The sequence below is a fragment of the Genypterus blacodes genome, unplaced genomic scaffold (assembly GCF_046128005.1).
Source record: "Genypterus blacodes isolate CSIRO-AG114 ecotype Tasmania unplaced genomic scaffold, CSIRO-AGI_Gbla_v1 ptg000133l_1, whole genome shotgun sequence".
Classification (NCBI taxonomy): Eukaryota; Metazoa; Chordata; class Actinopteri; order Ophidiiformes; family Ophidiidae; genus Genypterus; species Genypterus blacodes.
The window spans coordinates 7265677-7290337 of NW_027466935.1; the positions used below are offsets into that span (position 1 = coordinate 7265677).

General features: G+C 47.2%; 1 protein-coding gene across 4 annotated transcripts in view; it reads right to left on the reverse strand.

Moving 5' to 3' along the window:
* Nucleotides 1-1520: 1520 nt before the first annotated feature.
* The window catches only part of sh2d3ca (SH2 domain containing 3Ca), a 42608-nt gene continuing 19467 nt past the window's right edge, over nt 1521-24661 (reverse strand). For all 4 annotated transcript variants that reach the window (XM_076164034.1, XM_076164037.1, XM_076164036.1 and 1 more), the window contains 11 exons: nt 10815-10943; nt 8142-8291; nt 7783-8060; nt 7008-7135; nt 6492-6867; nt 5764-5893; nt 5522-5637; nt 5236-5407; nt 5038-5149; nt 4649-4855; nt 1521-3636 (listed from right to left, as the gene is read on the reverse strand). In XM_076164034.1, coding sequence (XP_076020149.1) covers nt 3461-3636; nt 4649-4855; nt 5038-5149; nt 5236-5407; nt 5522-5637; nt 5764-5893; nt 6492-6867; nt 7008-7135; nt 7783-8060; nt 8142-8291; nt 10815-10943 — 1974 coding nt within the window. In that variant the 3' untranslated portion in view covers nt 1521-3460. The remainder of the gene's footprint in view (nt 3637-4648; nt 4856-5037; nt 5150-5235; nt 5408-5521; nt 5638-5763; nt 5894-6491; nt 6868-7007; nt 7136-7782; nt 8061-8141; nt 8292-10814; nt 10944-24661) is intronic.

A 24661-nucleotide genomic window follows, 5' to 3' on the forward strand; every position in this document is an offset into this window, starting at 1 on the left:
CATCTAACTGCAGTATTAAGGCTTTCATTATTACGCTGCTGTAGTATCACTTAAACCTGGAATTACTGCTGAGTGCATGAGGTCAAACTATTTTCTATCTCTATCAAGACACATTTTGCTGTATTCATCCATTGTTTCCACAGCCAGAATTGATTACAAATCCACCCTAAACCTTCAGTCAAATGGAGCAAAGTGTGACACAATTATGCAAAACCACCGGGTCAAAATCCACAAATCCTGAGAAATGACGCAGGCGACCTTTAACCCCCTCAGATACAGTATCTCCCCGCAGATGGATGTCAGAAGCCGCCGCTGCCGCACTGCCAGGCACCGACCAACAGCAGCAGCAGCAGCAGCAGCAGCACAAGCAGCAGGGTCACACACGAGCAGATGACAATGACACACAACACAATGGATTAGCTATAAAAGGCCTCGTGTGTTTGTGTATGTGTGTGTGTGTGTGTGGTGGGGGGGGATTAGGGGTGAATTGATGATGGCCGGCTGTATTACAGGCTCGGGAGATGTTGGGTCTGTTTCAATGAGGCGCATAAAGAGCTGAAATTAACATGTAGGCCTTCCATGATACCAAGCAGAGAGAATCCTCTTAGAGATTACACCCATAACATGTTACGCCTGTGGAAGTATGGAGAGAGGAGACAAAGAGCCCAGAGGAGGACGGAGACACAGAGCATTCTATTCTGTTCAGCTCTACGTCCAGCGTCTCTGCAAAAGACTGAAAGTCACATCAAATTATTAGTGTCCCCTTGAAACATCTGCAGAATAGCACACACACGTTGACGCACGCTTGCACACACACACACACACACACACACACACACAAACACACACATACTCCATCTGTCTTTGCCTGTTCTGTTCTGTTCTGTCTGCACTGAGAACCCAAAACACACACACACACACACACACACACAGACAGACAGACAGACAGACAGACACACACACAGTGCTTTTGAAAACACTAACAGAAGCGTATATCTAATTTGGGCCCAAGGGGTCCATTGATAAGTTCTGAGCTCGACATGTGTGATTTCTGTCACATGGATTGTTGTGTTGATGTTTTGTCGACCGCATGCGTCTGTTAAACAATGAAGTTCTATAGAGGAAACCAACAGTCTGTGAGTAAGAGGACGAATTATGAGGCCACACTCACAGTTGTTGCTGTGTCTGCTGTCCATGAGCTTATCAGCCAACACAGTCACCTGATTGAGGCTTACACTTCTTCCCAGACATGAAGATGGACACCCGTTGTTGTGGTTCTTGAAGTAGCATGAAGCGTCGCCCCATACAGAGGGAGACGGGATGCTGCTGCTCACTGTGGCTGCGAAGAGGAGGAATGAGACTGGGATCAACTCAGGTTTGATGGTGAAATGCTGCCCCCTGCTGGTAAACAATGTGTATCTCCTCCTCCTGACCAGTTTCATGAAGTTTATGTGTGCCGTTGTTTGACGGTTTAGTCAGGAATGTGCCAGCTTCTGCCCGCACAGATTCAAACTCATTGACACAAGCAATCGTTTTTATTTGAAAAAAGTGAATCGCTATGTACAGTCCATAAAAAAAAACACAAGATCAGCCCGAAATCAGCTCTTGTCCTTTTGCTTCTCAAGATCATTTTCATAAAGTCCACTTATACACAACAGAATCCACACGGAGCATTCCTGTACAGCATTCAAATTGGACAAATAAAAAGACATTACATCATCTTCGCCTTCATCATCATCATCATCATTTTCTAATACTAAACCTGAACCTGTAGGCATCCTATAGTTTTCCAAACACACAGTAAAAATGTGTGTTCTCTGCGTGTGCATGTGAATTACAATTCATGATACAATGTTTTTTGCTGACTGAATATCGCCCCCCTGTGGAACAAAGTGAGAACTGCAGGATGTTCTGTCTACCCAGATCAAACGTGGTCCAGATTAGGAAAGAACGATGCTTACAGAATTGTTTTAAGGGTTTCTGTTTGATTCTAATCTGATCTGACTCGTCGGTCTATAAAGATATTTTGAGGAATAATTGTTGGCTCAAATAAAGGAAATACAGGGAACAGAAGTGACAGTGGTGACACCTTTAAGCATCCTGTGTGTGTTCCTGGAGGCTCTCAGCCCCTGGATGAAATGATTGCATAACTCAGAGACGCTCCAGCCCATTGAGGCTCACATCCTGTAAATACAGCGCTGACTTCACACTGACCAGTACCAGCATCAACGTGACAACATGATTTGGATCATCAACAACATATTTTCAGACCAAAAAGAGGAAAGAGGACAGATCGTTTCATGCGCAGACGTGACAAATGTCCTATTTTCTTCTTCTTCATTTGTGGATCAATCAATATTTCACTTTAATATAACACATATGCATCAACAAGTGTATTTTCATTGTATTCTTCTACATGTATAGGATCAGGATGTTGCATTAATAAAGTCATGTGCTGACGTTACACACTTGGACATTTTGCATATTTGAATACACATGTTGGAGCAATGCAGTCAAAGTGACATCATGATAACATACTGCGTGTTAAAGTGAAATATTGCTTTAAGTATCTCAGTTAGTAGCTACATTTTGCGCATGAAACACACACAAGCTGTGAAGTTAAACACACTCGACAGAAGGAGGGAAGCTGATTTGCCCTCTGAATGTTTTTAACATCTCACAAAGCTCTCAAGTTCATGTTGTTACAGCACATTTGCAAATCGTTCACATCAGATACATTTATTAATGCGCGCCTGATACATTTTTAATGGGATTCATTGGGATTGCCTGATACATATTTGATGAGACTTTATGAATAGGATTCTGCGGCGTCGTAATGTCGATATCGTCATGATGCTCTTCCATCATAGCAAATAAATAGGACAAATAAAAACACAAGGAACATTAATGATATACAAAAATGCAGGAATGTAAACAGAATGTACACACACGCACTCATTCACACACACTCTCGCCCACATCAAACATCCTCTCTACAGTATATGAGCTATGGAAGTTATTATCACTTCTGCTACAGTGTGTGACAGCAGTTTTTGCAATAAGTGTGTGTTTTATCGGAGCAAAGCCAAAATCTTGCGCTCGGTCTGGCCCTTGTGGGCGACCGTACTCGTGTAAGCGTTTGTATCAAGCGTCTCCCCCGTTTTCCTCTCTGTTCAACTCGTCTCCTCTCAGTTTCCAGTGTGTTCTATGTGAGGAGCAGAAGGAGCTTTGTGTGTCATTTGGAGCTCACAGTGAGTGAACACGTGCTGAAAGTGCTCCTCTCCTCTGCGTTCCTATTGCTCACTGCGTTTAGCTGCCTCTTCATCCTTTCCCACCCCTCCTCGTGTCAACGCTGGACTCGTCCACATCATCTGCGGCAATGCAAAATAAGACCATACCACTGTGAGTGGTGCGTGCAGATGGGGGTGTTTTTGGTGAGCGTGGGGCGTAGCGGCGAGTGCTATAGCTCGCTGTGGCGCACAGGCGGCTCCAGCTTGTGAGAGAGGGCCGTGAGGACTTTGTCGAATTTCTCGTAACGCTCCGATTGGTCGCCCTCAGAGCCGCGGCTGCCCCACAGGAGACGCATCTGGAACTCAGTGTGGAAGATTTCCTGAATCTCTGATCGCTGCTGGAATCCTGGAGAGGAGAGGAGAGGAGAGGAGAGGAGAGGAGAGGAGAGGAGAGGAACGGAGATGAGCGGAGAGGAGAGGAGGGAACAAGAAGTGAGAAATTCAGAAAATCAGTTGCTGTCTTCAAAACAGAAGGAAAATCTTTCTTCCTTCAATCTCTCAGAATCTTTTGTGCAAATTCACAAAACAATTAACTTAACTTAACAACTTGGGTAACTTAACGAATTGAGCAGCATCTGCAGTTTAGTTGAAGCGTTTAAGTCGAGCTGGGCTCAGAGTAATTGATGGCCACATGTCAGGAAACAGAAATGTGAACTGATGGCTATTGACAGATCGTTCAATACAACAGTAATGACCACAGATTAAGAACCAATGGGGAGGTATTTAGGATCAATACAGTAATCATAACCACCACACACACACACACACACACACACAGACACACACACACACACACACACACACACGCACACACACACACTTAACACAAAAACCTTTATTAATCTCTCATGTTATTGTAGATTAAATAATACAGCAGCCTGTCTCCCCCTCCTGGCCCTGGGTGTGAACTGCATCTGACCCCTCAAAATCCATAATTACCTGGAGGGAAGCTGCAACATCCAATAGATGACGTGTTTTTATTAGGAATATAAAGCTTGAACTTTACTGTTATTACCTTCAGAGGAGACGTTTGATCCTACATGATGACATCATCTTAATCTGGATTTGTTTCACACTGCTGACTCAGCGTGGCGTTAGATACACACTGGTGGTAGTTGCATGTTTGTGGCTGTAATGCCCTAAATGTGACCCTATAGGAGTGTGTGTGTTTTATCCAGCAGATCAGGATCCACAGCTGGGGGCTAAATCCATGATGTCATTTCAGATCATGATCAATTTTAACTTAATGATCCTGTACTGATGCATTTTATCGACGCGGTAATGTCTCTTTGTCTTGCACCTCCCCTCCTCCTCCTCTTTCTCCTCTTTCTCCTCCTCCTCCTCCTCCTCCTCCTCACCCTGCAGTTTGGTCTCGGCGTTGCTCCTGTAGATTCCGCCGTGATGCGCCACGGTGCGCGCCGCCTCCAGGTGGCACATCACCACGTCCACGCCCACCTCCGCGCTTTCCCAGGGGTCCAGCGCATCACCGAGGGCCACGCCCCTCTCCAGCAAGGACAGGACGGGGATTATGTGGGGGAAGGAGGTGTTGGACAGCACGCTGCTCTCTGGAGGGACACGAGGGGACACGGTGAGCGGGACCAACGCCAAACAATATCCACACTTTAACACATTTGAAATTGAAAGGGACACACAACTACAGTTACAAACTTCATGATATCTGTCTTCATCTTTCCTTGCAAATATAAAATATTGATTACTGGATTAAACACCCAGAGCTCGATCGCACCTTTGCCATCGTTCATGTTCTTCATGAAAGGCTTGAGCTTCTTCTCATACAGGATGGCGCCCTCTGTGTGTCTCTGGCGTAAAGTCACCCACGTCTGCTCCAGGCGAGAAATCTAAGCAGAAACGTAGAGAAATTAGCATCACTGAAGATAAAAAGTGCTCCATCAGATTCCTCAGATAGCTTCTGCTCTCTCCTCACCTGAGGCAGCTCCAGCGCTCGCATCACCGCCGCAAAGCCGAACATATTACCCAGGTTGCTTTTCAACTCTGCGGCCAGCTGGATGGTTTTGTGGAGCAGGGCCGCTCTCTCCTCCGTGCTTCCCGTGCAGCCTAACAGGTCCACGGCCATCATGATGGACATGGTGTAGAACCTGAGGGAAGACGAGGGAGGACGTCAGGATCCAACGTGTGATCATGCAGGATCTTCGTATGAGCTGGGAGGAAAGTAACGTGTGTGTGTGTGTGTGTGTGTGTCCATTGTGTACCTCTCCAGCAGGTCAAGTCTCAGCTGGTGTCCATGTGGCAGCGTCAGTAACTCCAGCCCTGAGGACACTCCCATCATCCTTTGCGTCTCTGCAGTTACGCCCAATATTCTCGCAATCTGCCCCAGAATAAAACAATGGAATCATTTCTGCTTTCATCGCTCATCAAATTATCTGATCAGCACTTAACAGGCCCTGTGTTGATGCATGTGTGTGCTCATGCAGGTCAGGGTGTGTGTGTGTACCATGCAGTCCACCACGGTGATGTGTTTGGCTGCGGTTCTTGCGTCCACCTCGGCCAGCAGCTCTTTGATTCTCTTCAGCACAGACATCTCCAGAGGCTTGTTCTCAGCCGGCAGGAGGCGAGACTCGTACCTACAGCAGAACCATGACATCACCGTTAGAGGACAGAGCTAAATCAAACACACACACACACACCATCACAGCCTTCAGCGCGCCTGGGAGCGCGGGAGCCTGGACTCCCTGCAGGATTAACAGTTGTTGGCTGGCTCTGCTCCCTCCTGCTCTCTGCTTTCCTCTCAATAACAAAATGTCAGCAGGTGCACCGACCTTGAAACAGGTTTGGTTTTTAAAGGCTGATGAAAATGCGATTCAACGTCGCCTGGGGTCCACAGCTTCTGACCCTCATTTACAGTAAGTCGCTGCTGTCCTGCAGACCTGTACAGCTCCAAACTCTGCTTTCATTTTCTTCCCTTTAACAGACCTTATAAGGCCTTATATGTGATGGATAAAAGTACATCACACCCACTCCTCTTTCTCCTCCTCTTCCTCATCCTCACAAAACAAACATTCCCTACTACCCTTAATGTCCCTTAAGAAATGAATAATTCAGCCATTTCCTTTAAGAATTAATCACGTATTAACTGAGTATTAACGCCTCCTGGTGGAGGGTGCTTGCCATTACAGCATGACATATTTTGGCTGTAGTTTAAGTAGGTTGAGGTTTGTGTACCTGGATGGTTTGAAGGAGGACGCTGTTTCCACCTGAGGGGAGCTGAACGTCCCGTCTCCTTCCTCTTTCTGCCCGTCCTCCTTCTTGTCCTCCACCCGCAGCCGCTCCACGTAGCTCTTGGCCGGCGGCTTGGGGGGTCCGCTGGCGGGGCACGGCCTGAGGTCGCAATAGCTCCCCGCCGACTCGGCAGAGTGGGGCTGATGGGCGGAGTGATGGGCGGGCGAGGAGTGTGCGGAGTGAGTGGTGTGAGCAGGGTGATCTGGAGGGTTGCTGCCGGCCGAGGGGCTGAGCAGGGGGTCGCTGGAGCGACGCATCGCGGGAGAGGGAGGCACGACGGCCAAGGCTCGACCGCCTGAGTGGGCCCTCTGCCTGGGGACTGAGGACAAGAGAGAGAGATTTGATCTTGGATTTTTTGTAGTTTCTCTGCACCTCATTCCCATCACGTGTCGGCCAGCACTGTGTGAACTTTGATGCAGATTAATTCAACCACTTTTCTGCTGCGTCAGCGTTACTCACTGGCGCTGTAGGCAGGACCCAGAGGCGTTTCCCCCACAGGAGACAAGGGGCAGCGGTACTCCTGGATCTGGTCCATGCTCATGGCACAGTTCCTCATGGCGTCCTTGTGGTGGTGGATGGTGGACGGACTGCAAACAGAATGCGTCACATGTTAGGAGTCTGGATGTGAAACATGTCAGGGCAGGATAGGTGGGGAAAGTCAAACGCAGTGATGTCACAGCTTCAAAAGGAGAGAAGCAAACTCATCAATTCTTTGCTATTTGTTGGCATACACACATTCACTTAAAGCAGGAGCAGATCAGTGTGATTCATTAGGAATTTCAGGAAAGAAATCAACACTTATAACAACAATCTACATCTGAATTTCTTCCTCAATTCATGCAACACACACATATTTTCTGCTCCGTCTTAGTGGAGGGAGTGACCGAGTGCACAAGTGATCAAGTCAACAACTATGTGCACTTGAGAGGACTGACAGCTGAAGGTGCTGGAGTGAGGTGACAGCAGGTGTGTGGGGAGGTTCAGGAGGTGCACACACACACATACACACACACACACACACACACGCACACACGCACACACAACCTGCAGTGTGGCACAGCTTCTGGCTCCGGCGCCGCTGGAGTCTCAACTGGACTCGGGCTGTCTGAGTCACTGATCATGTTTATGTCAGAAAGCAGCGATGAAAGAGGGACGAAAAAACATTAAATACGAGGAAGACCGCGAGTCAGAACAGAGAGGACTTCAACACGACAGCTGCAGCTCTGCGTCTCACCTGTGCGGGATCATCTTCTCCGTCGTCAGCCCGTCGGTCATGGTGACGCTCCTCCTCTTGATGTACGCCCCCCTCTGGCTGGACGGCGAGTAGGCGGGGCCATGCTTGCTGCTGGCCAGGGCGAACGTGGCCTCCAGGTAGCGGAGCGGGAGGGTCCTGCTGACGGGACAGTAGATGTGGACCCCGCTGGACTGGGAGACCGGCCGGCGCTGGCCCACGTAGAACCGCACCAGCTCCTGGACCGAGTCGAAGCTGTCCGACTCCAACATATACTGCACCTAAAGGTCGTTTAGAGTTCAGTCAGTAAAAGCTCAGTAAGTCCAGAATGTACAGCAGGTTGATGTCGGTTGAATTGGTACCTTTGACTCGTTAGACTTGACCAGGACTTTGCTGATCTTGAAGTGCATGGCCTCATTGTCCCATCGACACGTCAGCACGTAGTCGCCCACGCTGGTCAACGAATCGCGCACCAGGAAGTCTCCGTTACGCAGAACCAGAGTGTCTGACACCTACAGAGAGACATTACACATACAGTCAACATGACGGTCACACAGGCAGGATCGTTCAAGAGCTTCAGGCGCTTTGGCTGTTGATTAAAGGAATTAAGAGAATTACGATTGTTTACATTTGGATGCTCGGGGAGCGCTTGTGCCGCTGACAGATACGACTCTAATCCCTCACTGGCACAAGAGAAGAGGAAACGCCTCTGTGTGTTGATGAAGCGCGTTAAATGGCACGAGGCAGAGCTGCTCACTGAGATGATGAGCTGGTTTATAGAGCTGTGAATTGATCGCGGCGGCGTCGTAAAGTGAAGCGAATCCTCGAGGTTATCGACAAATCGGACGACATCAATTTCAGAGCTGAGTGAGGATTTGATTAGAGGGAAACTTATGAGGTCATCAGGAGAGGCAGCTGCAGTCGGAGGAACTGCATGAGGGTTTCATTTAAAATTTCCATTACACGACCTGGAAAATGATGAAACTGGGTGAAAAAGGCTTGTAATGTAACAGAAGACCAGCAGGGGGCAGCAGAGGCTCAGATCAAACTCAAAATCCCTTTATTTCTGATGTTTCTGATGCTGGAATTTGACCGCTTTAATGTATCTCTTTTCCCTTTGGTTAAATCCCTCCACGGTGATTTTTCAATGACAAAACCTTTTCATGAATCATTTTGGCTCAGACCAGAGGACACTTAGAGGTCACACAGGTACACAGACGCCTCAGAGGCTTCCTGTCTCCTTCACGGGGCCCAGACTGAGAGCTGAGGAGCTTTAATTGAAATTGAATGTTTGGCTCCAGTCTGTTCAATATTCCGAAGCGACGACTGCTCCGTTCAATACGGTGTGTTACACTCCTGACGGCCTGCACATTACATAACACCAACCAATCACTGCCCCGCACCCAGACTCCATCAAAGGAGGGAAAACAATTACAACGACGATTGAAAAGGGAAGGTGGAAAGGTTTCAAATGCTTTCTTTCTTTCATTCTTTCTTGCAATTTGCATACACCGGGGAGCAACACATACACCCAAATGCAATCTAACACACCTCCAGCCGCCATAAATCATCCAAACTATACTCCTAACTCCTCTCTGACGTCAGCGTCAATGAAAACTGAAAATGTAAAAGTTAGGATTGATCACAGAGCTGTTGGACTGGATTGTTGACTTCGATCGCGTCGGCTCAGCCAATGAACAGGTAACACAGTGTACGGTATCCACCCGTGGGAGGGTGGAGGGGGTGTAAGATTTAGTCACTATGGCAACCAAGTGTTGTTTTGGCAACCAGAGGGGTGGGGTCAGGGTTTCCCCCAAGTTTATGCTGGAACAAACCCATGAATAAATGAATAAGTTATGCAAATGAAAAGAGGGAAGACTCCCAGATGGCTATGACTCTACGTGTGTGAGTGTGTGTGTGTGTGTGCGCGTGAGAGAGAGAGAGAAAACCAGAGGCTAATCAAGAGACAGAAGACTAGAAGTGGCGGCGTCTGCAATGCCCTCCACGTGTGCGCGCACTGTAGCCCCGCGTGTGTGCGCGCGCTCGTCTTCCTCCTGTGTGTGTGTGCATCTACGTCTTAGTCACCAGCTGTGAAATCAAATGCATACATCAGCACAAACACGCGCAGCTGTCTGTTTGGCACCGCTTCCCTGCCCTCCCAACTTCTCGCCGAGCGCTGACAGATGATGGGATTCATTTATCAGCGTCTTCGTCTCTCTAAAGCGTTTAAACGGCGAGTTAGAAGCCAGACACTTTGGCAAACGGTGGCGCTGAGCTTTTATCATTGTTTTGGCGATCTCGTCATCTCTCCGACATGCTGTTACGCTCAGACATATTGCTTTTACTTATTTCTGGATATCGTACATGGAGCGAACATAAGGGGATATTTCACACAGTGACGCAGGAAAACAAGACGTAAAAAGTCCTTTAGATATGTTTAAGATGCTTGCTGACGTCTAGTTTCACACCAGCTGTGACCATGTTGGACCTGCTAGAGTTTCAACTAAGCTGAGATGGGATTTTTTGTTTATTAAACTGACTAATCAAAACAATATAACAGAGGTTTTACTGTATTTATTCATTCTTCTTTCTTCACTCTGTCAAAGGCTGCCGACCTGAATGTGCGTGTGTGTGTGTGTAATAGCTCAGACTGTTTTATAGGAGAGTGAGGAAAGTCTTGTTAATTAATGTTTGCATTAGATTTACGAGGAGGATTAAAGTCGCTTTGAATCATAATTCTGGCTCTCGCTTCCCTAATTTAATTATTTAACACGGTGGAGAAACTCATTTTTCATTTCATTTGGAGCTTTGAGGTCAATGCAAGGACTTGGAAAATCAACACGGCCAGCAAAGGTCGTATACAGATGAATATAGTAATACGTGTGTGTATGTGTGTGTGTGTGTGTGTAGCCTAGCCATGGGAGTTACCTGAAAGGGTTTATTGTCCTGGAAAGTATTTAACCAAACCTCCATGGGACCAGCTGTATGTACTGTACAGTATGTGTGCGTGCGTGTGTGTGTGAGTGTGTGTGTACCTCTCTGGGTATGTGTCCATGGTACCAGCCATGGCTCCGGATGTCAGCGGCGCTCAGCTTCAGCTCCTCCTCCAGCTCCTTGCGAAGTTTCTCGGGAGGCGAGTCCAGCAGGTACTTCTCCTTGGAGAACTGCGTGAGACAAACAAGAGAAGAAGAGCTCACACGCCTGTCACACGCCTGTTACATGGCTGTTACATGCCTGTTACACGCCGTGCACGTGTTACTCCGTCTTGATGTCATTACTTTAATAATGTTATTTAACTAAAAAGTGGAAGAAACCCCAGAAAGACTTGATTTATAGAGAATAAGGTGGAGCACAGTACAGGAGCCACCTAGAGGCCAAACATGGCATTACAGCAGTTACATTATAGAGCCATTTATTATGAACCAGCATTCCAATAACAGAAGCAGGATGCAGGAATAAGATCCTTATGGCTCGAATTATACTGTAGTTAATTCAAAGTAAGAAGGAAATGGGAACACACACATGCAGCGCACACACACACTCACATCTGCATAGTGGTGATGTGGCCGTGCTGTACAGTAATAACGCAGCACAGACCTGTAATCACCTCTCAGAGTTTCAGCCACAGTGTCTTTGAAGTGCAGCGCTGATTAAACAAACGCAGGAAACACACACCTGCGTGACAGACGGCAGCACCGCAGGGAGGCGTCGCTGTGTGCTGCATGCCACACACCCTCACACACACGCTCAGGTACACTCAAGAAACAATCCAATCGACCTGATTACTAAGAGGGGGAATCATCTGGAGGAGCTCTTACTGCTCCAGTGTGTTGTGGAGCCGAGCGAAGCCACTTAAGTCTGGCTTACTATGATGACACACACACACACACACACACACACACACACACACACACACACACACACACACACACACACACACACACACACACACACACACACACACACACACACACACACACACACACAGCTGAGTGTGTTTCAGTTTTCAAAGGTTCTGCATTTCCTCTTTTTGCACAATGAATGACAATCAGGGGAAATTAGAAAGTAAAGAAGACTTACTGAAATATTTGATTATATTGATATATTTGATATAATTTAAGCTTCTGTTTCATCTTTTGTCTTTCTGCTATATAAATAAAGAATAACTTACATATCTACTTACTCACAAATACTATTATCAGTCTGTGATTACAACAAGTACAGACAAAGTTCAGTGTACTTCATCTGCACTGCTGCCTGAGTAATGTGTGTGTTGATCTGGGAAGAAAACACGAAATCCCAGGAGACGACCTCATGTCATCACGTGAAAACACTGTGATTCTGGAAATACTGAGATCAGAGAGGACCAACACACACACACACACACACACACACACACACACACACACACACACACACACACACACACACACACACACACACACACACACACACACACACACACACACACACACACACACACACACACACACACACACACACACACACTAATCTGTGCGCGCTCTCACACAAGTACACAATCAAATACAAGCAAAAACACACAAATCCTCACAGGACTAAACAGTGAGAGGAAATCATTTTAACTGTGCAATATGAAGAGAAATGAGACTAGAGAGAGCAAAACAAACAATCAACAGCCCTGTCGCCGGGGAAACGCGTCTCTCCTCCTAATATTTTCCTTCCATCTCACACTCCTCCTCCTCCTCCTCGCCCTCTTCCTCTCAATCACATTTTCCTTTCCTCTCTTCCTTCCTTCCTTCCTCTCTCCTTTCTTCTTCACCTGTCACAATTATAAAGTTACAGTTACAACTCGAGCGTGTTGTGTGTGAGTTTGTGCGTGTGTCAGATGTGCAGAGCAAAAAACAGAAAGTGTGTGACAGCCAGAACGATGGTGGGATGCTGTGATTGTTTGCCTGTACAGTGTGAGTGTGTGTGTGTGTGTGTGTGTGTGCGTGTGCGTGTGTGTGATTTGAAGAGACTACAAACGCCAAACAATCGATCTTATCGTCTCCTGCCTTCCTCACCTCCTCAGATGGAATTATGAACTTCCTCCTCTCCCCTCCCTCCTCCCTCCCTCTCCTCCTGTTCTCCGGGGAAGAAGAAGAAGGAGGAGGAGGAGGAGGAATATCAACACAGATTAGATTTGAGGTGTGTTTGTGTGTGAAGGAGAGAAGAGGCCAATAAAAGTGCAGAGGGGTCAAGTGAGCAGTTATTGCTTTTCCTCGTCTCCGTGGAAACCCAGGAGATGCCGACCACTGAGCTGATGCTCGGATTTGGTGCGCGCGCGTGTGTGTGTGTGTGTGTGTGTGTGTGTGTGTGTGTGTGTGTGTGTGTGTGTGTGTGTGTGTGTGTGAAGGGTTATGGAGTAAATTGAAATGCCAATATGTGGCTCTATTTACGACACGCTTCAGAGAATAAGATGACAACAGATGGAGAAGCTCTGACAGAGAAATAGACAATAAAGGAGCGACAGAGATAAAGGGATTTAAGGAAACATTAATATAAAATATGTAGGATGTGGATGTGTGAGCTGATCTGCAGCCTTAGAGGCCAGACTCAGGCTTTATCTGTGGACCAAAACTTCTGCCAGTTTGGTTTCTGATCTCCACACACACCTGTCACATACAGTGTGTACGGGCTGAATCCGTATTTTGCAGGGAAACTCTTTCCCTTTGTGAAGCTACAAAGAGTGTCTGCATGCTGTAATGGCACACACACGTATAAACACACACACACACTCTCTCAGAATAAAGAGGAAGGAAGGAGGGGGGGGGGAGCAGAGATCAGATAGAAAAGGAAAGGTAGAGAAAAGATGAGAACTAATAGAATCCACATCTATTCAGGGAAAATATGCTAAGTGGCGACAAAAGGGGGAAACGCACAAAGACGCAGGTACAATAGCGTACATCCATACATAGACTCCAGAATGTAACATCACCAGTATTATTACCATGACAAGGCCTGTGCCATTCATAAGCCCACACTATACTATACTGAGGCCTTGGTCGCCATAGCAACGCACGATTGTGTGTCCTTGGAGCAGTGGAATTTCATCAGCGAGCAGTAACTCTACTGAGCTACATACAAATCAAAATGACACCCCGACTTTTGCTACTGTACTACGTCTGTAACTCTAATCCAGCGTTACTGCTTCCTCTACAGTCAGTGACCTACTTAAGACGTAAACTACCTGAAGTGACCACTGGGAGTACTCACACTAAAGATGTTGACATTACAATAATTGTCCTTGTGTCTCTCCTGACGCATCAGATCATGATTATGAGCATCTGGAACTTCTGGGACTCCAACTTGGTGTTACATCAGCCAAGGATAAGGGCAAAGTGATGTATGTAAACTATGAGCATGCTCCATTATGTCGCATTGCTCCTACGGGCTCAGCAGCAGTTTACAAGCTCCGGATTATATTTAGCTTGGAAAACTGTGTAGAGAGACCCAAGGAAACAATCAGAGCAGAACATAAAATAGTTAATACACTGTAGGCAGACAAGCAGGCAGACAGACACTCAGACAGACAGACGGTAAAAACTTGTTAATGACAGGCAGACAGGAAGGCAGACAGGCGGAAAGACAGGTAGCCCATTAGCAGATGAAAGAGTTTAGGCAATTTACCAGCTGATGCAGGAGTTTGTTTCCCAAGGGAGAGAAGAAAAGTGATTGGGGCCGGACAGTGTGTGTGTGTGTGCATTCACCCATGTAGGAGGTGCGTGTATGTGTGTGTGTGCGTGTCTATATGGTGACAGTATTAATAGATGGGGCTCTATTTTTGGTGGGAGGGGCTGATATGAGATGTATACAATGTTAGAATGAGATGGGGGGAGGGTCAGGGAAAAGACTGTAGGGGTTAGGGGTGTGTGTCTGAGTGTGTGAGTGTGTGAGTGTGTGCGCGTGTACGCGTGAGTTCTAGATAACAACACTGTTTGATCCATCAGCTAATTTACACCAGCACACACTCGATCCGGTGTCCTCCCAGCCGCCCAATTAGAGGGTTTAAGTCCCATGACATCATTACACATGAGTAGGAAAAGGAAAATCAGGCAAGACAAGACAATCAGAACGGTGAGGAATTTGTTATATATTAAATACACACACGCACACGCGCACACACACACACACACACACACACACAGATCTGTTTGTTCACCTGATTTGCATACTTCCTCTGTTCTCTGTGTATTTTGGACAGTTTGAGGCCAATTCAAGTGGCTAATTCCTATGAATTCTTATTAAATAAAGGGCTTAAAAAAGCAAAATACCTTTAATTTAATGTGATGTAAACGAACACAATTCATTGACCAAAAGGCGCAAATGACAGATTAAATAGGAAAGAACTGCTGACAAGTTATATCCTGCAGAGAAACATACGTCTCAACCGAAACACAGCCGACAAAAGGGAGGAATGCATTGTAAAGCAGCCCGGAGCACTTTGGATGTGAGCTCACGTCAGAGTGTGCGAGCTTTCTTTTCAAGCCGGCGGGCTAGACCCTAACCTCGTTGCCATAGCGACGACCTAAGTGGTGATGGCAGCGGAGGAGGAGGGAGGAGGAAGGAGGGCTGGGGTCGAGCGGTGGGTGGGAGGATTCCAACTCCTGGTCACGCATGCATGCACACACACACACACACACACAAACACACACACACAGTAAGAGAGCGAGAGAGAGGCCAGGGGTTCGATTGTAAAGGACCTCCGCTATACCTTGATCTGTTTTCTCCCCCTCTCTCTCTCCCTCTCTATGTCTTCCCACTCTTTTTTGAGGGGACAGAGACCAGGATTACTGCAAAAAGACCCTCCAATTCTCCTATCTCCCATTACACACACACACACACACACACACACACACACACACAGGCATCTGGGTCCATGTGTATGATGTGGCCTGGCCAATATCACTCCTCTCCAGACTGTTGTAATCCCTCTGTGCCCTCCGGCCTGATTTGCAGCGTCATATTCCGGCTGGTTCACACGGGTATAATAGCCTTCAAGATACAGCGGCGGACACGTGTAAGGCGATACGAGCAGCACAGCGAGGGCGGACAAGAGCTAAGAATTCTGTATTTACCCTCAAAATGTGTGGAGAGGGCAGCGGGGAGGCACGGAAATAGCAGATAATCAACAACAGCGGGGTCGGCCATGTTGACGCGCTGCACAGCTAATAACATTCACCTTTGTCTCTGCAGTTAAATATATATAATGACTAATTGTTTGTGCGGAAATAGTTTAAACTTCATTATCTACAATTCATTAAACACATCATAAAGAAAACGCAGCAACGGAGCATCTTTTTTGCTTATATTCTGGAATGTTTCGTCAAAAGTCGCAGTAACTTTATGAGGAAAGACTCAATTTACACAAAAATTGACAAGGAGGCTTAAAACACCTGAGCAGAACTTTTTGTGTTGAAACATGTAGGACTAATTTAAGATAGAAACTTATATTCTAACCTGTACATGTTGCTCAGGTGGAAGTATAGCGGCTCCATCAGTGACCTCAGCCTGAACCACTGCAGCATAATGAGCCCCAACCGCAAAGATCCCTGACCGACCTTTAAAATATTCACACGCATCTCAACGCTCTACGGTTTCAGCCATATTCTAATTAGATCAGATTCTACATTTAGATCAAGTTTGACTGTTAACAGTTGAAGAGATTCAGAAAGTGGAGCTTGAGGTGAAGAGTGGCATGACACTATTTTATTCATAAGAGCTTCTTTTTTTTAAACCTGTAGGGCGGATTAAAATTTGATCTCACAACACATTCACATTCAGTGTTTCATGAAGTGAAGGGGAAAAACAGAAGCTTTAGAATGAAACTAATTAAATGAAACTTGAGGCAAACGATGTGTGAGAGGGAATTAAGAGAAATTAGATCCTGAACAGATTAAACAACCTGTTGGATCAAAGCTCAGCTCATGGTGCGTTCAAGGAACCTGCGATAAATTACCTGTAGACCTTTAATCTATAATTTGCAGCGGTACTTGCAGTATTAATCAGCGTCGAGATGGTGGAGGAGTGAAGGACACACCAGGTGGTCAACAAGGACGAGAGAAGTAGGTGAGAGAGAGAGAGAGAGAGAGAGAGAGAAAAAGAGAGAGAGAGAGAGAGAGAGAATAATAGGAATAGAAGTCCTGTAACAGTGACCTTCTACTGTCATTAGCAAAGTCTGTCTGCAACCACCCACACACAAACGCACACGTCATTCACTATGGTGTCACACTTGAGACCCCCTGGATTGAGTGACAGCTGTAGGACAGGATGTGGCGCAAATGTACACCCTGACCTATAGCTTCATGCTACAGGAAGCGCACTGCATCTCTGTCTCTCTCTCTCTCTCTCTCTCTGTCAGCCATTCATAAGAGGTCTTTAATGTGCCCTTCATATTTCAGCCTCTCTCTCTCTCTGATTCTCTCCATTCTCTCTCATTGTCTCCCACTCAGAGACGAGCTAAAGCATTTCCGCTCTCTCTCTCTCTCTCTCTTTAATCAGCCGTGGACATCTCTTCCGACTTTGATGGGGAGACCATTAGAGCTGAAACGCTGATTGAGAATGAAACATCTGTGTGTGTGTGTGTTAGTGTGCGCATGTCAGCATGAAAAAAGATATATGCTGACAATCAACTGCCTAAAGGGCCTAATGTCCTCTCTATACGTGCCTGTGTGAGGCAAATGTAAGGATGTGCGTATTGCATGTGTGTGTGTTCCTTCTCTCTCTCTGTCTCTCTCTTTCTCCTTCTCATTTCAAATCTGTTGTGTATTGAGCGTTTGCAGATGTCAAGGCTGTCGGCGTGAATGAGCGTGAAAGAGAGAAAATAGACATCACAGACAAAAATAAAAAGGCACAAAACGCTTTTTTTCCTACCAGCCACACAAAGTGAACAAGAACAGACAGAACACACACACACACACACACACACAGATACACACACACACTTAGAGACGGGATAGAGAAGATTTTAATGATGTGTGACTGTTTAGCAAGTCTCCTGGCTGCACATCTCTCCCTCGCCTCCTAAACCCTGGATTCTCTTCTAAATAGGCCCATAGGCTACGACACACACACACACACACACACACCAGAGGAAAGGAAGCAAACATCCAAAACAATCCACACAGACACCAACAGACACACAATATCATCACACTTTCCTACGCACAGAGAAAAGGATTAGAGACAGGAACTGGGGGACACACACAAACACACACACACACACAGGAACTGCATTTATTCCTCTCTGATGTAAAGTGAAGTGTGGCTTTGAGTTGTGTTGCAAGAAACTGACGGAAAAATAACATCAGTTGCGAGGCTGCATTCGAGCGCTCATGGAAAAGGTGGTAAATACCAACGTTAGAGTGATGCATATGGGCGTAAAGGTCGACAGAAACGCGCTTGTGTATGAATTAAGTTTTTGCTTTCAGTGTAGATGCAGAATCTACACAATGCTAACCACCCACTGTGTGTGTGTGACTGTGTGTGTAAGTGTATGAGTGTGTGGGTGTACGAATAGTCTAGATCAGAGGGTCAAAGCTTTTTTGCATTTAGATAAAGTCATCATTAATGTTCACCAAGGGGAAGCTGTCAGACACACAAATATGCAATCACACGCGCACACGCACACACACACACACACACACGTGGGGATCAGCTGGAAGGACAGGCTGGTATGGAATGGGGAAATGGGAGCCATAAGTGTGTGTGTGTGTGTGTATGTGTGTGTGTGTGTGTGTGGACAGCCGTCTAGCAGAACACGGTTGTTTCTCGGGGAAATGTCCCATCTGAGCCAGCCAAGATGCTATGACAACCACACACACACACACACACACACACACAATTTACAGAAAACTTCCTTGTCGTCGACTCAGCAGTGCCACACCTATAGATGCTGTTGCTATGGCAACTCCATACCCTGCATTGCCCCAGCTGGTGTTTCCCGAGGGAATCAATTTGTGTGTGCGTGTGTGTGGTGCTGGCGGTGGTGGTGGGGAGGTTAATGTGCCCCACGTGTGCTTTGCTCCGTCATGTGCACTGGAGTGTATCGAAGAGGAAAACATAGCTGGTTGTGAGCACTTATCATGGAATCCCAGTGTGTGTGTGTGTGTGTTTAGTACATTATTTCCACCTTTCAGATTTCATATTTTGTTGTTCTTACACAGTAGAATGGGCGACGTGTGTATTGTTTAATTACACTAATCCCAGTAAATCTGTGTTATTGCCAAGCGCTCACGGCAAAAACACTGAAGTGAATCAACAATGAATACGTCCCGACTGCATTTAAACGCTACATCATGAGCCAAATAACAAAGAACAAACCAACGGCTCCGTCACACTCCGGCAGCTTTTCACTGTTTCTCTCCCAGTGACTCACGTTCTAAATGCTCTCACATTACAGAGTGTGTGTGGTCACTGGGGTTTGTGCCTGCGTGGCTCACAGGGCGAAGAAGTACACTGAGCACAACGTCAACACAACAAACCCAGAGGAACTTAAAAGACGATGTAATGGCTCAAACTCACGGCCGGAGACACTGCAGAGTTTTAAAGTTCAAATTTTTAAGGACGTCATCACGACAACATGCTGATTAAAAGTGCGACAGGAGAATGATGATTGAGACGATCAAAGCTCCTTCACGATGACGACGGCGTCACATCATGCAGAGAAGAAGACGGGCTGTCGTCACGCCGCCAACAGGTGCCAACCGACATGTTAATCTGAGGAAGTGATATGTTGTCACAGCAGCTTCTTGCAGCGGGGCCATTAAAGCACACACACGCACACACACACACACACACACACACCGGTTCTTGGTTCTAGATCGACTGACGGATCAATAGGTCGCATCGTTGTTGGTTTAGATCTTGATTGGAGCCTGTTCACACCCAATTCACCTGACCCTAACCCCGTTCACATATGTGTGCCCGTTCTCCTTTCCAGTCCTGCGTAGGGACTCCCAGTTCTCTATCCTGCTGTGCAAATGAATGGCTTTCACCTGGTATCCTGGACTGGGTTCGAGGCCCCTCCGCTCTGAGATGATGCCTAACAAGACTGCAGGCATGAAGTAACGTTGATCACAGAGCGTGTGAGCGTGAGGCGGCCTAGGTCGGTGTTTTCTGGAAGAGCTTCTGTCGGTCGAAGATGACATCATCGTGTGTATTCTGCACTATTACCGCTGCAACCTCAGCAACGGCGAAGCAGCCCGGCCTGGGTCGCTTACCAGCAGAGACAGATGGTTATGGATCCAGTCTCCATGTTTCGCTTGCTGGCTCCGACTCGGCCTGCTCAGAGTGAATGAAAGCGTCTCTGCTCCATCACTGCATTTCCTCCCGCATCTTCCTCATCATCTCCCTCACTGTGATGCAGTTTATAGGCCAACTCCAATACACACACACACACACACACACACACACACACACACACACACACACACACACACACACACACACACACACACACACACACACACACACACACACACACACACACACACACACACACACACACACACACACACACACACACACACACAGACATCTGACTCATCATATGCGCCCAGCTTTGCTTTCTCTGCTTAGCTTTCATTTCCTCTTCTCTCTGCAGCTCTGGGACATTTCTCACAGCACGTTTACGCTCTTCATTCTAATGTTTGTCTTCCTCGTGAATACATCTCGGAGGCTGGCAGGGACGGAGAGGGAGGGAGAGAGAGAGAGAGAGAGAGGGAGAAAGAGGCTCGCTCTCTTAATATCTACTTTATTATGCCGTCGATTCGCCCATTACCTTTCCTCTTTCCTTTATTCCTCCTCTCAGATTGCTCCCTGATCTGCTCTTCGGTCTGCCCGGCCACCTTGCAATCACATATCATATCATATGGTCGCCCCCGCCCCCCCTTCCCCCCCTGCACTTTCCCCTCACCAATCCACCCAGCTGGTGTGTCAGTTCAATGTGTGTGTGCATGTGTGTGTGTGTGAAATCAAGTGACAGAAGCATCATATGATCTGGAGCAAAAGAGAGAGAGAGAGGGGAAGAGAAAATGCATCTAGAGGTGAGACAGATACAGAGCCTCAGTGTGCAGTGCAGGTTCTACAGCCTGTGCAGACGCCGCCATGTTAGTGAACGCTCGTACATCAAAGCCCGAATCCTCGGCCTACATCTGAATTTAACACGTTTTAAGTCGAGGAGTTAAGTCTTTCCTCCGCTGTTGTTTTCACAAGGCCAGAAACCCAAAGCTTTTATTCTGGCGGCAGGGAGGAGAGGGTTTGATGGGTGGGGGCTGAAGGTCGGTGGCGCCATTAATGTCAACGCGTGCAGGAGAAAATATGACTTCACAATACAGCCTATGGTCAAATATATGATAATTACACTATCTTAAATCAGCACCCACCCAGAAGTAATGAAAGGCTGTGCCAGGATGACTCATTTGTAATTTTGGAAGAGAGCACACACACGCACACACTACACACACACACACACACACACGTGTTTCCCCCCTCAGGGATGTCCTGCACGCTGTCATCTTCTCCTCTGTGGGCTGAACCATTAATGGCCAATTTGCAGGCTTTTGGGGTAAAAGGTCACACACACTGATGGATGGAAGGTCTAAGGGCTCATCAATACCAAACCTTTCCTCCTCCTCCACACACACACACACACACACACACACAAATCAAATGTACACTCCGTCTCCTATGTGCAAGGGCAGATGCTGGTGCAGAAACCTAAACATATATATTTCACCCGACCCAGATGTACGCGTTAGATTTACACACACGGACACACACACATCCATTCTTCTCCGTTTAAACGCAGGCCGGTGCCATTACCGTCGAAGCATCTATCTCCACTGCGACAGGCGTGAAGGGAAACCCACAAATCCACAACGCACTGCTCCGATGGCGGTTAAACAGGAAGAGGAGGAGGAGGAGGAGGAGGAGGAGGAGGAAGCGGCTGAAGGACGGCAGAGGGTAACGTGAGAGGAGGTGCTGAAGTAAGTCAGCACCTAAGTCATCCTCCTTTGACTTAAAACACAAATAGAATTGGGTAACCTCTTGAAGACTGCGGATGTGTTTGAGCGGTTGGTAGTTTAGTGAGCAGACAGGCCAGAGGGGGATTTGCTTTGGTGATAATTAAACAACGTGGCTCAGTGTAAACAGCTGTGTGGGCGTTCAGGGTCTTTAGCTTCATTTATCATAATTTATTCATGGTGGAAAAAGGAAGAATTTTCTAAATCAGCGTTCCGGCTCCTTGGAACGCTGAACAAAGCGTTTAGATTTTGTGTAGTCGGGATCAAACCTGACAGATTCGCTCTCAGGTATGAGTTTCCCTCTGGATCTGAGTGCCAAAACTGGTTTGTTTCTCCACGTAAGGATCTGACACACACTCTCACACACACACGCTCGTTTTGAGAAGCTCCTCACAGCCGAGTCTTTTCCCTTTCGTGGGACGCGGCCGAGCACGTGTGGTTAAGTGGCACCTGGAACCTTCTTCATAAAGCGCTTAATGAAAATCTCCCGTCAACAAACACAACGTATACTTAAGGGGATGAAACCCAGAACCTGCCGGACGGGGGACCGAGACACGTGGGTGAGACCGCCAATTAGGACAGACAGAGACAATACAGGCTTGAGAGCAGGGAGACAGTGGAATCACGGACTCTTGATACAGAATAATGTAAGTTGCTATTCGCCAAATGGCTGCAGTTACACCCTTCCACCTTTAGATGTCACTGACGAGAGGAGAACCCGCGAGGCTTCTCCCTTTAATAACGTTATAATGTAAACGTGATACGATCAAGCTGCCATTGTTCTGTAAAAAAATGTGTCCCTTTAAATTATGAGGTTTGTGAACCCCTGATATAGACGGAAGGTCACAGTGTGTGTGTGTGTAAGTTGTGATGTATATCTGCGGTTTGGTGGCAGTGACATTATAGAACTTGCTGTGTCAGGACGCATACACACACACACACACACACACACACAAACACACACAGACATACATTTTGCCAAGTCACGGTGTAAACAATGACCTATCGACTGGCCTTGGAACTTGACAAACACTCATGCAGAGAGAGAGAGAGAGCGAGAGCGAGAGAGAGAGATGATGAGGATGATGATGCAAGTGATGTCGCTGTAGAGGGCAGAACAGACCAAAACAGAGAATGATTTAACGAGAGATGAAAGAGGGATGGAAATTAGGTTTAGGAGGGAAGGAGGGATTAAAGAGGGAGAAAAGAAAAGGGAGAGAGAGAGAGAAGAGAAGAAGAATAGAGGGAGGAAGAGGACAGGAAGAGAGAAGGGAGGATGGGAAAGAGTTTACATGGGTTAGGAAGGGATTTGATCCCATAGGTGGACCACAGAATATAAATTAGTTACACACACACACACACACACACACACACACACACACACACACACCTCCCCCACCCTTGCTCCCTCACCTTTCCCTGCTCTCATTTGCTCCCCCGTTACTTTCTCTCCCTCCTCATCCTCTCATTCTTCTCTCCTTGTCATTCCGAATCACGCAGGCCAGCGGAGAGCGCAGCACGCCCTGGAGCTGCGACGCCATTGGCTGGCGGTGATGTCATCTCTTCCTGAAGGCTAAGCACGGCGCTGCACAATTGGCCGGCCGAGGCAGACAGAGGGAGAGCGCTGCTGAGGTATCATTTCCATTCATAGAGAGAAAGGGATGGAGCCTACGAGTGTGTGTGTCTGTGTGCGCATGCATGAATGTGTGTGCGTGCGTGTGTGTGACCATTATCCAGACACTGAGGAATACAGACAGAGCTATCAGGGCCATGTCCATCATTCTGAGATGCAAACAGTATCTGCTAGGAAGCTCCCTAATGGATGCTCTCTCGGTCACACACACATATACCCACACACACTTCCTAGCACACACAGTTGCCAACACCCACCCACTCAACGCAAATTTTGCTCACACTGGCTCAAATGCACACTGTCAAATATGCAAGCTATCGAACACACACACACACACACACACACAGCTGATGGGGGTTGGGATGGTTGAAATGGGTGTTGTCTCCCTGTTGTTACCAGGCTGTTGTCATGGTGATACAGATGGAGGTTTTACTGCTACCGGGGACTCTCACTTTGCAATAAAACACACATCAGCACACACACACACACCTTTTTGGAGTGATGCGTTGCATGTGTGCACCTTTTCAAAGCAACCTCGCCCTTGCAACTCCTTTAAACTACACTGAGAGAATAGGAAACAGAGCCTCTGTGTGTGTGTGTGTGTGTGTGTGTGTGTGTGTGTGTGTGTGTGTGTATGTGAAGGTGTGAGAGTAAACACTCCCGCGAGAGATACTATACACATTCCTCTAAGAGATGCTCGGGGGAAATTAGCCTGTGATAGCGTGTTACAGAGTGCTGCTTGTTCACTTCCCCCCTTCTTCTTCTTCTCTCCTCCTTCCTCGCGTCTTACACCACCCCCTCCCTCCTCCTCCTCCTCCTCCTCCTCCTCAGACGATGATGTCACTCGTGGGCTCCTTGTTATGGGCAGTAGAGCTGGGCGTGATTTCTGCAGGTTGGACCGCGTGCGAGCGAAGCAATTTCCCCCCCCTCCCAGACTTTAACACGCCAACGCCTGAGCCGCCGCGAGGAGCCGCTGTGTTTTCATAATAACACAACGCAATAAAAACACAACATAAACCCAATTTATTGAGTCATCCACACCACATCACTGTGCTACATTAGATCTTTTACGGTTCTACACCACCATCAAAGTGAATCTACTCCGCTGGGGGCTTCATCCATCCATCATCCTCCTCCTCTCAAACACGCACCTCAGATTACACAGCCAATAAGGCCACACATGGACTTTTACAATCGTCATGGA